At 40.7% G+C, this 16,363-nt stretch overlaps 1 protein-coding gene across 1 annotated transcript; it reads left to right on the top strand.

The window, feature by feature from the left end:
• Positions 1–5,257: 5,257 nt before the first annotated feature.
• Positions 5,258–12,872, top strand: ednrbb (endothelin receptor type Bb). The gene is made up of 10 exons (XM_086144523.1): positions 5,258–5,397; positions 5,526–5,671; positions 9,883–10,325; positions 10,480–10,592; positions 10,768–10,972; positions 11,260–11,400; positions 11,498–11,631; positions 11,715–11,823; positions 12,431–12,595; positions 12,771–12,872. The coding sequence occupies exons 1-10, from the start codon at positions 5,258–5,260 to the stop codon at positions 12,870–12,872; spliced, it is 1,698 nt and encodes a 565-aa protein (XP_086000649.1).
• The last annotated feature ends 3,491 nt before the right edge of the window (positions 12,873–16,363 follow it).

A 16,363-nucleotide genomic window follows, 5' to 3' on the forward strand; every position in this document is an offset into this window, starting at 1 on the left:
AACAATTTAAACCTAATGCAGACTCATTAGAGAACCGAAACACTTCAGGAGCTGAACTTACGGAATTTGAAAATTAGTGTGTTTTCTGGTTTTAATCATGTTGATATATTTACTATCGGCTGAATCTAAATGTAGTTAAACAGCGCCATGGCAAAAACCAAATGCATGATAATGGTGTTGATTTACACCATTAGAATGCAATATATGCAATATACGAGCAACTCATTTATTTAATGGACCATGCAGTGGTAATGATAGTCAGATTTTACCATGCCATGATGAGGGAGTAGTGTTGATTTTTATCATGTAAACACTGTACACATTTCCTTCGTGCCTTAAGCTGCTTCAACTGTGTTATTTAAGCCTGTGTTGCGCATTTATATTCTTCATATTTGATGATTTGTTATGCAGCTTTCGCCTTCTCCCTCTTTGCAATTGCCCACTTCTTTTATTTTAGTGTGCTGGCAGCTTCATGGGGGGGTTCTGAATTCAAATAATGAGATGATAAGCAAATTGGCGACAATGTTTTTTAATTAATAAGTGTATATTTATTTTTTTATTTTCAGAGATTGGAGTTTATATAAAACTTGACACACAAACATACGTGTGTACACTCATTATACCCCACCCTTATACACACACACACACACACACACACACACACACACACACTGACACACGCGTAAACACACGTAGTATTGTTCTGACAGCACCCTCAGACAACAGCTTGATGAAAACTGCCTGCACCTGGCACTGACCTCATTTAGCAAACTTGCTAGCACTTGATTCCAGGCAAATATAAAGGTACATGTTATTTCCTCTTAGTTTCAAAATAAATATATTAAAAATTTCAATTAATGCCATGTTTCTTCTAGATGACATCTCCTTGAAAACGTATATTTTGTGGGGAACAACAATCAAAACAAAGACGTCACACCCATAGTTCATGTTAAATTGGTTAAAGTGCCAACAAAAACAAATATAAATCAAATCTTTTGATGCCACATGGTACTTATACGGTAAGCTAGTCATCTGGTTAACGCATTATCCAAGGTAATGACACGCTTATATAGGGATATCTATCTATGTTACTCTTCCACCAATATCATGTTGACATTAGTATGATGATGAGACCTTTAAATGGGCAACCAGCAATCGACAAGATAATCATGTATAGTGTTGTTGGTTAAATCTGCATTGCATATACATATAAATAAGTGTGTTTATTTTTTAAACATAATAGCTCCTTCTAGCAAGAGCTAGAGTCATGATGTGTTGTTAAACCACAAAGCTGTTTGGACACGTATGTCTATAATCATCAGTCCCATTTTCTTCAAGTGTCAGTGCTGCATGCCCTGACCTGTTCCTTGTAGGAATATTTTTAATCCACGAAAAGCTTTGCGTCAACCCGGGTGTCATGCAGAGAAATGTTAAAGAAAAGATAAAGGGACGAAAGAAAGTTTCAACAGGGGGTGGAGAATCCCATACTTTTACTTTGGTTGATATTTAGTTGATATGCCACTCTTTTGGAAAGAAAAGACAGTTTACTTTTGATGTATAATAAGATATACAGGAGTGTCTCAGAAAATTAGAATATTGTGATAAAGTTCTTTATCTTCTGTAATGCAATTAAAAAAAAAAACACAACTTTTTCATGATATTGTAATATTTTGAGATAGAATTTGGGGGTTTTCTTAAGATGTAAGCTATAATCAGCAATATCAAAATAATAAAAGGCTTGCAATATTTTAGTTTATTTGTTATGAATCCAGAATGTATGACATTTTTGTTTTTGTAATTGCATTACAGAAGATAAAGAACTTTATCACAATATTCTAATTTTCTGAGACACTCCTGTGATTCAATAAATCATGTATCTTGTTAAGCTAACTGACCTCTGTAGCGCCGCTTATTAGTTAGCCGCTGGACAGCTAGACATGTTAAACAAACTGCGTCACTTCACCCAACACTACACCAAACTAAGTTTTCGGGTGCCTCCAGGTCTACAGCTGAATTTTGAAATGAAATTGCCATTCATGAGAAATTCAGGCAAGAGGCAAAAGTTGTGACAGGAGGCTTCTTAAGTTTTAATAGACTGGGGAGTTTCTGGTAGATATCTCGGGGGCGTTGGGGTTCGGCATCGGTCCAAGTTATGAGGGTTTATCATGTTAAAAAGCGAGTCGCTTCACAGCACCTTGGTTAAATGGAGTTGTTTTAATATGTACGTCGTTATGTGTGTGTCGTTTGGGGAACGAGGGTACGAACTTCTGGGGACTGACCTAAGTTAGACCCTGAATAGGTGATTGTAAGATTAAGGTGTAGATTGCATAAAACAAAAGAAACCTGTTAGTTTACTTGGCCTAAGGCTCGGGGCCTGGTTTGGCTTGTGGATCTCTCCAGGTGATAAGATAAAACTTTATTTATCCCTTATTTATCATGAGCCAGATGGCTTAAAAATTGGAAAGTGAGGAGTATGATTGCACATTTGCAGGGTGCAGATGGATCTGGTATGTTTGTGTTGATCTGTCTTGGGAGTAATCTCAGCATGGCATTGTATGTAGGCGAAAGGTTGTGTTGAAAACCCCCTCTATTCAATGACAGTCTTTCCAGTTTCACAAAGATAGCTTCTCTCAAAGCATTGGTTTTCCCTGGTTGTGAACGTTGCTGTCTTCAAAGGAGTGGCCCATGTTTTTCAGGTGTATGTGGACCGGGGGTCCTGACCTGAAGAGGTGGCTCTCATATGTTGGGCCGTCTGTTTGTGCAGAGGTTAGTTTGGGTGTCCAATATAGCGGTCATCACACTCCTCATTGCGATTAATAGCATATACAAAATCAATGTGGTGTGAATGTGGTGTATGCTGTTGAGTCTATTAGAGCGGAAGGAGCCTCTCGGATAAGAAGTAGAATGTTTTCAAATAAATAACCCTGTCCAGTTGCCATGACAAGATTTGACAATAATAAACTACCACCTGGATGACTGACAACCCTTCTAGACTGTTTGTAGTAGCTGACTACTTTCTGAGATGAATTCCCTGAAAAAGATGATTAAACACCAAAACACCAAATTATGTATCTGAAATATCTCTGCGAGTAATTATAAAAAGCAATTGACACTTCAAATAAAAAGAACTGACAATATTTTTTGGCAATATTTGACCACCAGGTGAGGACAGTCCATTTATGATTTTGGTACAATAGTTGATGTTAACATTTGTTGTTATTATGATTTTCTTGGACAGAAATCGATCTCCTAGGTTTCAGTAACGTGTCAATCTCTATGGGGTGTGTCAGCACAAGGACACACCCAATACTTAGCCAATCCTTTGGATGCTGATCACATCCATTATTGTCCACTGCCCTGCATTGCCATTATTAAAAGCATGAAACTTGATAGTGAGTGCTGGCAGGGTTTGCTGGGGGGCTTTTGATGTTTGTGTCAGCACCAGTAAATTCAAAGACATCTGAGGAAGCGTGCCAGGTCCTCTGTTGGATCGGTATGAATTGCATGCCGTATCTCATGTGCCTCCTGGCACTACAATAAAGATTGCTACCGTGAAAGAACAGGTTGGGGGGGAGGAGGGGGGTCATTTCACTTTATCCCCAGACTGAGAATGTGTTTTCCTTCAAAGGGTCAGCTCAGGTCCAGCTCATAGGCAGCTACATTTTCTACACAATACAAATTCCAATAAATTGCATTCCACCCTACGAGTGTATGCCTTATTTCCCGTACAATGTTCATCTAAACAGATACATATTGATTTATTGGTCAGGTCCTTCAAGGCAGCCAGGCAATCTGAAGGTGCTGTGTCAAGTAATGTTCAGCACCTCAATTAAAATAATCAATATTCACTCCCATTTAATTATGTTATGGTCTCCATTAACAATTTAAAATTATACCTCTATCTTTTTTGCAGGCAAGAGGCAAAGTGCAGGCAAAGTGAGTCTGGATGTTGTAGTTATAATTTATGTATTTTAGCTCCTTTTGAGATAAAAACAAAACATTATCCTATTGCTATGTCCTCAGACAGAGTTTATACCAAAATCTGTGCACCCACTGTGATTGAATTTTTAGCTTCTGGCATCCGAGGGCATCCTGCAGGACTGTTATTCTACATCCGACTGGGATGTGTTCAAGACCGCAGCCACACAGGAAGACTTTTCTGTCAGTGAACAGGAGTATGCTGAGTATGTGACCGGGTAAATCAGCACTTTTGTTGACAACATCGTGCCCACCATGCGATTCAGGAAGTTGCCCAACTAAAAGCCTTGGCTGAACAGTGAAGTACGCCGCATGCTGCGTGCCCGCTCTCATGCAATTGGTCCTGCAATGAGATGGTGCACAAAGCAGCTAAGTAGCGACTGAGGAAGGTCATTTCAGTCAAGAGGCAGTACGGAGAGAAGCTGGATGGCTTCTACCCCACTGCCGACTCTTGGCGGATGTGGAAAGGCCTGCAGTACATCATGGACTACAAGTTCACCACCAGCATCGGCATCTCCGGAGACAGCGTGAAAGCTTGTGCCAATGAGCTGGCTGATGTTCTCAATGCCATGTTCAACCTCTCCCTCAGCCAGAGCACCGTCCCCTCCTGCTTAAAGAACACGACCATCGTCATCCCCCTCCCCAAGAAGAGCCCACCCACCTGCCTGAATGACAAAGGCTAGTAGCATTCACTTCGGGCGCTTCGAGAGAATGGTGGTGGCCCACATCCAGAACGATATTCCGGAAACCCCAGACCCCGACAATTTGCATACCGGCCCAGCAGGTCCACCTCAGACGCCATAGCCGCTACCCTTCACTACTCCCTCTCCCACCTGGAAAACAAAGACTCCTACATAAGGATGCTCTTTGTGGACTACAGCTCTGCATTCAATATCGTCATACCCCACAAACTAACAAACAAAATGTCCACCCTTGGCCCGCACCCCACCCTCTGTGACTGGCTCCTGGACTTCCTGACAGGCAGACCTCAGTCCGTCAGAATGGGTAATAGGACCTCAGGCAGCATAACCATGAACACGGGTACTCCCCAGGGATGCGTCCTCAGCCCCATCCTCTGCACCCTGTTTACCCACGACTGTGTCGCTTTCCATGAGGACAATATCATGCTGAAGTTTGCAGAAGACATACCCAGTGATAGGACGCATCACTGGCGGAGACAAAACGGCCTATGGGATGGAGTTGCCCAGTCTAGTGAAGTGGTGTGAGGAAAACACACTTCACCCTCACCAAGGGCAAGAACAAGGAGATGATAGTAGACATGGAGAAGAAGAGGAGACCTCGTCAGCCACTTTTCCTTCAAGGTCTTGAGGTTGAGAGGGTGAGCAGCTTCAGATACCTGGGTATCCACATAAGTGATGACCTCACCTGGTCCCTTAACATCACGCAGATGGTCAGGAGGTCTCAACAGTGGCTTGGTTTGGCATGTCACCCGAGATCCTCAGCAACTTCTACAGCTGCATTGTTGAGAGCATCCTGACCAGCTGCATCACTGTGTGGTGCGACAGCACCACTGTTCTGGATTGCAGACGCTTGCTGCGAGCGGTAAACACTGCAGAGAGGATCACCAGAATCCCATCAACCACCACAGAGTCCACAGGAGGGCTGCCTCCATCGCCAAGGACCACACCCACCCTCAACACGGACTGTTCACGCTCCGACCCTCTGGCCGGAGGTACAGGAGTGTGAAATATAGAACGACTCGGCTGAAGAACTCGTTCTACCCGACTGCCATCAGTCTCCTTAACAGCTGACACCCATTCTTCTGTTTTGCACTTTACATCCTGCACAGCCAATGCTGCGCTCACTTTGTAACTGTAAGCACTGCCAACACAAATTGCACACCAAGTTGCAATCAAATATCTTATTGCTCTGCCAAACTGTTGGAAAATAAAATATTTATAAAATGTTTACTATTATTTCACATCAATTCATATCCCAATGCACCGCGGAAAACAAAGTAGAAATTTCACCGTCCAGGGAAACACGTTTCTGCACTGTGCATGTGACAATAAATGATTTGACTCTTCTGTGTTCTGTGTGAAGTATCAGCTTCCCTGGACCCAGAGCAAGTTGTCAGTCCAGCTGTGATATAAGTTGTATTTGTTCCTCATTACTTTACAAATAATCCTGTCATGCATTCTGCTGCTGAACTGACCTAATCAACAATACTGTTTATGCCTAGTTTTGCACTCAACTGAGCGTGACAGCATGACAGCGTGAACCAGCAACATAATGAGTATCATTCCGAATGCATGAACAGGGACATTCACTTACTGGTCTCCAATGAAGTGTGTTTGAATGTTGATAAGATCGCTTAGCTGTTTTAATCTACAGAGACTTCAGATCTGTCAGATGAACAATATGATTCATTTAAATCAACGAAGACCAAGGCATTTCTTTTCTTCACTCCTATGTCTCTCAGTAGGATAGATTACATTTTTCAAAGAATAGTGTACAGATGGTCTGTTAACAAAGGCCGCATTTCTTCAGCCTTTTATTTGCTCTTTTGGGAGGGTTGGATTTTTGCATCCACTTTAGCCAAGACAGTGATCATGTAATGTTAGGCACTCTGCATGAGACCTTTCATAAAATTGAAATGAAAAATGTCAAATTAATATTCACCATTAAAATGCTCAAAATGTTAATGTTCATAAATAAATATTTTCTCTGTATTTTGTGACAAAGCAGTTTTTAGTAAAGCAGTGCTTGTAAAATAGCCAATAACACGACCTTGGGCTGGGTTTTTCTGGCTCGGATTGGAAACTTTGCTCTGTCTTTTGATGTATTATATGTTGATAAATCCACATATTTTAATATTTTGTGTGTTGGACGTGTTAGTTTGGTAAAAAAATAATGCTGGAGCTGGGAATATTTTTCGTGAAAGCCGGGTGCTTCAGAGCGAATTAAAATTCCTTTAAACAGTTCCTACTGCTCTGCACAGAACACCAGAGACCAACACCGTTCAGTGCTGACAGTTATAACTATTTCAAAACGCTACACTGGTCTCACTGTACATGAAATATGCATACACGTTTCCACACTGAAATAAACATTTTAAACTGAGCCATCCCTTTTTCCAAGGTTTAATATAAAACATGCATCTTTCTCTTCCTGGAGTCGTGCATGAAACAAGTGAGAGTTTTGAGAGTCCTTGGTTAAAGTTCAGCCAGTGTATTGGACCAGCGTATCAGCCATGCACTTTAGTGTCGCTACAAAGTGCAAACTAGTCAGCTGAACAAGACAGCTAATTTGCTCAATTTCACTCAGCAAGTGCAATTTACATTCACAAGATTACCTAATGGCAATGTTAGTTTTAGCACATTCCCAAGGTGAGGTGCCAAATTATTTATGATGAAATTAATGCTATCAGCCAAACAAAAAAGCACTCGGTTTCACCTAACTTTTTCTCCAACAGAAACAGCGATATCTTCTCTCTGAACAAACTACAAGGATGATAGTGTTGGAACATATCATTTACCCGAGTTTTCTGACCCCGTGATAACTTTCAGAGCTGCAGACTCTTCCCTCACTAATAGGGTAGATGGAAAACAAAAACCCAGGGCATCTCTCGTATTTGGAACATCTCCTGCCCGGTTATGATGCCTTTGAGGAACATCTGTATTTTTAAATCCTTGTTATTCAACCAGAGTTACATAATCTTTTGCTAACCCCGGGTTCTATGTGTTTGCCATTGAGTCAATTATATTTGTACAAGACTGATTCAAACAAATGCAATAATAAGTCTGTCTGGGGAAAAAAGTCAAACTTGTTCCCAATGGATGACGACAACATGAAAAATTGATGCTTAAATTTTCTCCACCATAAATATATGTTTAAATCTGCCCGTTAGACGACAACACAACCATGTAAGAAAGCGAATCTCTAAATCGTCACTATTATCCCACCAACAATGTCTGACCATGACTAACAATTTTGCCTCAATATCACTGGCTGTCTGAGAGCATAAATAAATTGTCTTTTGACGGCACTACCATCCAGAGACTATGCAAGTCTTTGAATACATTTCAATATTTATGTAGAAAAATGTTCAGGTGAAAACTATCCCTTTTAGGTCAAAGATGCTAGAAAACATTTCAGCCATGTAGAATTTGGATCACATTTTGAGGCTCACTTAAAGGATGTGTAAAAGTTTAGAACACCAGCATAGATGTTCTAAACCAAAAATATCTGTAAATAATTACATTAGTTTATAAGTGGATCAGTGGAACTTGCGTCACCAGTAATCGCAGTACATCAAACAACACTGTCTTGACTTCTACAAAAAAGATGATTTGAAAAGGTTGTTCCGAGCCAATGAAGCAACGATGTGTTCAAAGATAAATGATCGTATACATTATTAATATCCATTCATTTCTGACAAATTGTTTATGTGAATTTTCTGAATCAAAAGACAATATTATAATGGATGGATGTTAATAGCATTTAAGATTAAGTTTATTCAGAGGTATTTGCCAGATTATAAACACACCTATCATTTTAACTGAGACTGTACATGCAGCTACCACCACAGTAATAGCAGCTTCAACAAATACTTCAGATAAAGTAAATAAATGATTGCCATGTTCAACAACTGACAGAAACAATTATGCTCTGATGATGCCTAAAATACTCTCATATCCCTATTTGTATTTGTATATCCATCATTTTTAGACAAAAATGGAAATGCCTGAACCAAGGCCACTGAGCACACATAGTAGTTTGAAACAGCAAAAAGCAGTTAAAACAAATAACACATGATGCATAGCTCGGCGTATTCACAGGAGATTTTTTTTTCATTTTCATTTTCATGTTCTTTGTGCGCCTGTGCACTGAAGCATCTTGGTTCTCTCCAGTGAGCTCCATGCCGAGAAAAAGAATAGTTACAGTAATGTTATATGTAGAGTAACTGTGAACAGTTGACATAAAATCTGCGTTGCTTTAAGTGTTCTTTTTAAGAATACCAGTGTCTTCTCTGCAAAGGTGTTGCTGGCGGAACACAGATTTGAGTTTTCTTAGGAGAGTGGGAGTACTGTAATATGATATTAACAATGAGATCATCTGGTCTGTGCATATCTCCTTTTCCTTCAGGCTTGTCAGGTTGTCATGAATCCATTGAGGTAAGAAGTCAGTGTCTATAGGGCTCTCTGGAGAGGCAGTGGCAGTATCTCTCCACTTGGATGGAAACTGACTCATATAAATATGATATGTCAACTGAAGCATATCTCTTGGGGTTAGTCACTGTGTCTTATATGGTTATAACTATATCTTTTCATGATTGCTCACATGTTTTGGCCCTGGCAGCAGACTTCCTCAGCATCAAGTACATCTAAAATGTCACGCAGTCACAGAGAGAACACCGGGGTTATGGGATACAAGTTCTGCAGCCTCACCATAGTGTTGGGTTTTGGGGTGAAACACTTATTTTTCACAGAAATTGACAATTTTGACTGAAGAAGTGGAAACTATTGTATCATGATATCCCTACTGGAGCTCATAAAATGATCTCATTCTTTGATAACAGACAGTGCGCTTCAGCGCCATCCTTTCATTCAGTGTGTTGCATCAAGGGAGGTAATTACAGTCACCGATGACAGATTGATGACTTATGCCGACAATAATACCCCGGTCTATAAATCCGTCCCTCTCCTGGTTTCCTGCACTTACAGCAGGCACAGAGAAAACAAGTTCAGTCATTGAGATGAGCGCGCAGCTTTGTTAGTGGAAATAAGAGTTTCCGTAACATCTGAAGGTAAGACGGAATAATGAATATCTATTGATTTGTTTGTAAATTAAATTAATCCCTAACCTCAGAGAGCCTCTTCTGACTCTCAAAGCTTACATGTCGGGCTAATTATGTTCACTGTCATTTTCAATTCAACGCAGGCCTTATTTTGAAGAAATCATCAACAATGTGGACATCAGCTCTAATCCTTTGTTTGGGAAATATTCTCATCAATGGAGAGGCCAACATTCAGAATTCACAGCCACTCTCTGTTATTGAACTCTCTGTAACAGCGTCCCCTGGTCTTGAAACGGAGGGAAGAGAGAAATCCAACGACTCAATTCTTCCACCCCCAGTGGCAGGACCAAACACACCCCAACCCCCGATGTGCCTAGAGTCGGCTCAAATCAGAGACACGTTCAAATACGTCAATATTGTAGTCTCGGTTGCAGTTTTTGTCGTCGGGGTACTGGGGAACTCAGTCCTACTGAAAATCATATATGTTAACAAATGCATGCGAAGTGGACCCAACATTCTCATTGCTAGTCTAGCTTTGGGGGATCTTATCCACATTGTGATTGACATTCCAGTCAACACGTACAGGGTGAGCTTTCCAGCACCAGGTTTGCAATTTCAATGTGAAAATATGGCACTTTATCTTGTTTTTTCCTTTACTTTCCAATGGTGTCGAGGCTTCAAGTTTTCTGTGAATTGATCGCAGGTGTTATTACAGAAAATACCTTTCTGTTTTTTAACAGCTCATGGCAGAAGATTGGCCATTTGGACTGATGTTGTGCAAGCTTGTCCCTTTTATACAAAAAACCTCTGTTGGAATCACGGTGTTGAGCTTATGTGCTCTAAGCATTGACAGGTAAGGAGATAAGCAGCATTGTTCTGCGCTCGCGTGAAATTATGTTTTGCCAGCACAGGCACTATCAAGCGGCATTATTTGTTTAGTCTTAGCCTTTCTTCTTTAAATGGAAAATACAACAGTGTTACAAAGAAAAGTCCAGCATTAAATTTTCTCACTGATTTTTTTTTTGCAGATACCGAGCTATAGTATCTTGGAAACAAATCAAAGGCATCAGGGTTTCGGTGTGGACTGCAATGGAAATAACTTTGATATGGGTTATTTCCATAATGCTGGCTGTACCTGAAGCTGTTGGCTTTGATATGATAAGTGTGGACTATAAAGACAAGCACCTGCAAATATGTCTGCTCCATCCAATGCAACGAACACAGTTCATGCAGGTAGTACACCCGGCACAAAAATAAGCAAACAGATCCGCATTTGTTTGATGTTATTGCCATTTCATCTTCAATATGTTTGAAACTATACTAACAAAAGAAACAAAAGCTTTGATCCCCCCCCCCCTCTTCTCCCCCTTATTCAACAGATACGCTGTCATCCGGTTCAATGATGTACACGTGTCTCAAATGTTGATTTATGCATGAAAAGCTTTCAGATAGTAACCTCTGAACATCAGTCTGAATGTAGCTCCAAATGACTGAGGGCTTCTGTCATGTTTAATCAACAGTTTTATAAATCAGTAAAGGACTGGTGGCTGTTTGGTTTCTACTTTTGCATGCCACTCGCCTGGACTGCCATCTTCTACACGCTAATGGCCAGGAAAATGCTGAGGAATACAGAGAACACATTGAGCACCCACACTAAGCAGGTTTTAAATTACCCACTGTGATTCCGATATATTTCAAACGTGTCTTACAAAGTTTTTGCATTGGTTGTAACTTTAGCGTTTCGTTTTCTCTTTCAAGAGACGAGAGACTGCAAAAACAGTCTTTTGCTTGGTGATCATTTTTGCCTTCTGTTGGTTGCCATTATATCTCAGTAGAATATTAAAATCAACCATATATGATGAGAAAGATCCCAATAGGTGTCAGCTATTGAGGTATGCTCCAGGGATTCATAACTTTTTACACAGATTATGCCCTGCTAACTAGTTATATACTAACGTTATATCCTTTGTTTCAGTGTCTTTCTTGTCCTGGACTATTTTGGCATTAACATGGCATCCATCAACTCGTGCATCAACCCTATTGCACTATACATCGTCAGCAAAAGATTTAAGAGATGCTTCAAAGTAAGATGGAACTGCCGCGCTCTTCATTTTTTCTCGCAGTTGTTGCTTCATGTGGTACAATTCATTTCCACCACGTCTTTTGGGGGGGAAAATATTGTGATGGCCGCTGAATGAGCTGTGGTGTGTCATCGCAGATATACGGAGTAATGTCTAGAACATGGACCGGAGGCTGGAGTGAGCGAGGACCCAGCACTGTTATAAGTGAAAATTGGCCGAAAAACCCTTGTTCGAGACAGAAAGGGAGTTTAAAATCTAGGACAAGGAAAATTGTGTTCTCTTCAAATTCTTTCTGTTATATATTTTTAAATATGTCATTTGCGTCATTGCGTATTTTACAACATACCTTATGAACGCACTCTCCGTAGTGTGTAACTTGATTCCTTCTACTGAGGAACCCTGACGTCTATTATCTTTATTTGAATGAATGCTTTAATAAAGTCTCAATGCTTCTCCGGTAGATCACAATTCAAAGACAAACAACGGGCTGCATTGTGATAACGCCATTATTGCCTCTCATATAAATCTAGAAGAGTACAGTTTAGCTTCATGAGATTGATGGTAAATACATTTTGTGTGTTGGTGTGTTTGTCTGTGTGTGGTCCCTCAGGCGTGTCTTTGCAGTTGTTGTCTGCCTCTTCAAGCTGTTACCACCGATGAGGCACAGTCTGTTTTGAAGTGCAGAGTGCAGGAGCAAGCCTCAGAGCAAAGCAACAACACCAAGGTTCACAAGCAGCCGTCTGCTGCGCCTCCTTGCTGCGTTCGCGGCGCGCATGTGAAACCATGAAATCGCATTGTGAGTTCATTATAACAATTTCTGTTTTAAATCTCGCTTTAAACGTATTTCCCCTCACGGCACTGTATCTCTGCCACCTGGACATGCCTCCCAGATGTATTTAAGTGCCTTGTGAGTGACATGATGCATTGTCTCATTGTAATGTTTTCCTAAGTTGAACATCTGCTTCAGGATGAGCAACGTGGAGTCCGACTGCTCAGACTGCTCACCCCCAGGGCTTGACTCACGCTCAGCCCTTACATCAGATTTTACCTAGTGTCTATCCTGTATCGCAGTTCTCCAATCACTCAGTTGGGCATGATGTTAACCTGGCACCCATCAAGAGGAATCTTGTCACGGCTTACCACCTACATATACATTATTTGGATTCTTTTTCTGGATTCTGAAAGAAGCACGGCACCGCGAGCAATTTCAAAATTATTATGGTGGTGGTTTTTATGGTGTATTAGTAGTAGTATTAGCATATAAATATATGCTTTCATCTTCTTAAGTTCCTCAAACAGAGCAGCTCAGGAGTTTCCGGCTTTTGGTTCCTGAATCTTGAGCATCATATCAAATTGGTGCCACAAGTAGATTCTGTTTCTACCACTGAATGACTGATTGATGGTGGCCTATTTTTAATGCATTGTTAAATGTGTAATGCATGGAGACACTTTATAAAAGACCTGAGAGTGGGGAAGAAGGAAAATGAAGATGACAGAATGAGGTCAGGAGGAGAGACGGATGGGAGGGAGGGGGAAGACATGAGCACCTGATAGGTCTTGCTGTCACAGGACAAGGCAAGCACAAATAGAACGCTGTTCTTCCACTTAATACTGTATCAGTTAGCAAAACTGTGCTGGGAGGCCTATTAAAAGTTTATCTTGTGTCAGTAAAGAGCAAAGTTCTGTTTGTACGGATTCAGTCATTTGTATAAAAAACTACTTAGGGTGTTTTTGATGCTTACATAACAGAAAACTATCGTAAAGGTTTACATTTGGGTTGTTTTCTTAAGATGTTTACAACTTATAGTATACCACTGAATTTCATTTTCATGGAATTTCTAATTTTTTGGGTGCAATTGTGAGATTAACCAGGCATCTATACATATATATATATATATATATATATATATATGAATAAATGTTGGCCCATGTCCCTTTGCACATCTGGTAGTATCACTCCTCAAAATGTGAATGTGCCAAATAAATAAGCCTCAGGTTCCTTGTGATAGATTGGTTTTTTTATTGGGGAAAACTGTGAAAAAAGTTGTATAGTTGTAGTAGTTGTAGTAGTAGACTGGACTGGAATGGAAATAAAATGAAGCACCTGACTCAAAATGTGTTTACTTGTTTATGAAGATACAAAATAAAAGTTTCAACAGAATGACGAGGGGAAACTGTGTATTCCATCCCATGCAGTCATTTTGCAGGTGAATTAACAGATGGTGTTTCAGGGGTTCAGTACCTAGTGTTTTTTCACTGGAGATGAAAATTGTTTCAAAATGCTTCAAAAACTTGTTTAAGTTAGTATTTGTAGATTATCTCAACATGATAGTGTGTGTGTCTGTGGAGGGAGGGGTATCACCCCAATATCCGATTTTTCTTTTTTTTTTATCTGAGAAGAGAACCAGATCCAGAATTTGGAACTAAGCTAAACAGCAATCAGATGTGTGGTCATGATAAAACCTTTGATTCAAATCAACATATGAAACATGTGACCTAAACATTTGCAGAAAAAAACAGGCACTGTTACTTCCTTCTTATTTAATAAACCTGGGAGTAAAAGGAACCTTGTAATGTTGTAACCACTACCTATCCAGAGTTAATTGCAAATCGTTTTTATTTCCAGCCTTAGTGCACGTCTACAATAATCCCAGCATGTCAGACAATGACAGAGAGGGAAGCTCCAGTCTGCCTGCACGCTTAAACACTTTTCCTGCATTCAAAATTGTTTTCTTTCATGCTCTCGATTTAATTGAGGCCGGATTCCAAAACTATCCATTGGTATGAGTGGAATCCTAAAAATGGTTGAATGATCTCTGCTTTTCACAGATTTAAAAGACATATTTAGAATTTTCAGTAACCCATTTGCTTTTAAAAGTTGGCAAATATGAATATGAACACAGGACTCTGAACCAAGTAAGATTGGGTTAGAAAAAAGCAAATTTACTTTGACCAATGATCAGGTACACGCAGACTGGGTGGGAGGATGCAGGGCGGATATAGGCAGACCAGGGCGGTGATGGGAGGCCAGGGGCTGGCTGTCCATGTCAGGCGGGGCAGGCAGTCCACGTAGGGGGGCAGCAGGGCAGGAGCAGGCTACTGGGCAGAAGGTGCCGGCATACACCATCGAGGAACAGGCCCGGTCAGGGACGAGCAGCCAGGTAAGAGGCACTGGCTTACACCGACGGGGAGGAAACCTGTCCAGAAATGATCAGAGGGACGCTGAGCAGGAACGGTCAGGTTCCTGGTCGGGAGAAGACGGCTAGGCAGTAGGCGTTAGCATACACCGACGAGGGAGGTGCACATGTTCACAACACAGAGAGAAGTGGCGGTCTGGTGAAATGCATGGGTTTACAATGCCGGGGGAAAGGAGAAACTGGGGAAGGGAAATTGGCGAATGACCCAGCAACCAGTGAGGCTCAAAGTTCTGGCTTTTAGGTTCTCACTGATTGCCTGGAACCAGCACCAGCCATGTGCTCCCAATCACATGGCAATCCATCCAAGACTACCTCTGCCCAGCCATGACACAGCCTTAATGAAGTGAACGGCCCAAGGTTAACCCACTCCAACCCTTTAAATGTTTTATGTTTTTTTTTCTCTAAATATTTCAGGAGTCCTAATTATTTGGAACTACAATAAACACATCACAATGTGATGTCCTCCAGACATTCAGCATCTCCTTTACTTGCCTTAACAGGTGGTACATTCATCAAAAGAGTGTTTTAGATAACAGCCTAATTTCTAAGTCCCATCTGAAATACCCAACTCATATGTGTTTTTACCAACTGAGAAATACTTATTGACTTAAATGTTGTATTGCCTTTCATTTTTGCAATTGCGAGGTTTTCATGGATTGAAAAAACAACATTGCAAGGGGGCAGAGCATTGGAATTACACCTGAACATAGAAACGTGTTTCAGGGGGCCTTTCTGTGTACAGTTTGCATATTCTCCCCATGTCTGCACGAGTCTCCTCCCACAATCCAAAAACATGCAGTGGGTCAATCGAATAACTCAGGCATGTGAATGTGAGAGTTGGATGTTTGTATGTCTCTATCTGTGGCCCAGTGATTGACTGGTAACTGGTCCAGGGATAAACTCTGCCTATTGCCAAATGACTGGGATAGGCTGCATGCTGGATAAGCGGTATTGATAATAAAAAAATAAATGAACTTCATTTCGCCCAAATATTTGCTTTGCCTCAATGCCTGTCCGTCTGTTTCCGGATGGGTTTTAAAATGATCTTGTTGATTTTCAATGCTCAGCATGATGTAGCAGCACATTGGCTGAGATCCCTTGATAAGGTTCTAATAGGACTAGAGTGAAAGCTGTCAGCGCTGCCACTCCTCGGAGTCGAAAAGAATCAGGAGAGAAAAATCATTGCTTGCTTTCAAGTCATCTCTTTAAACAAATTTTTGTTTTGGCTTTTACTTAATAACTCATTTTCATCTGCCCTCTGTCAATTATTCAAATACAATAGTATTCTAGTATGAATAGCTAATAATCTTTATTTTCCCTTTAGTTTTGTGTTTGGAACAGCTGTT

This window comes from Fistularia commersonii, chromosome 4 (assembly GCF_037954325.1).
Source record: "Fistularia commersonii isolate RoL2024-O1a breed Wild chromosome 4, RoL_Fcom_v1.0, whole genome shotgun sequence".
Lineage (NCBI taxonomy): Eukaryota > Metazoa > Chordata > Actinopteri > Syngnathiformes > Fistulariidae > Fistularia > Fistularia commersonii.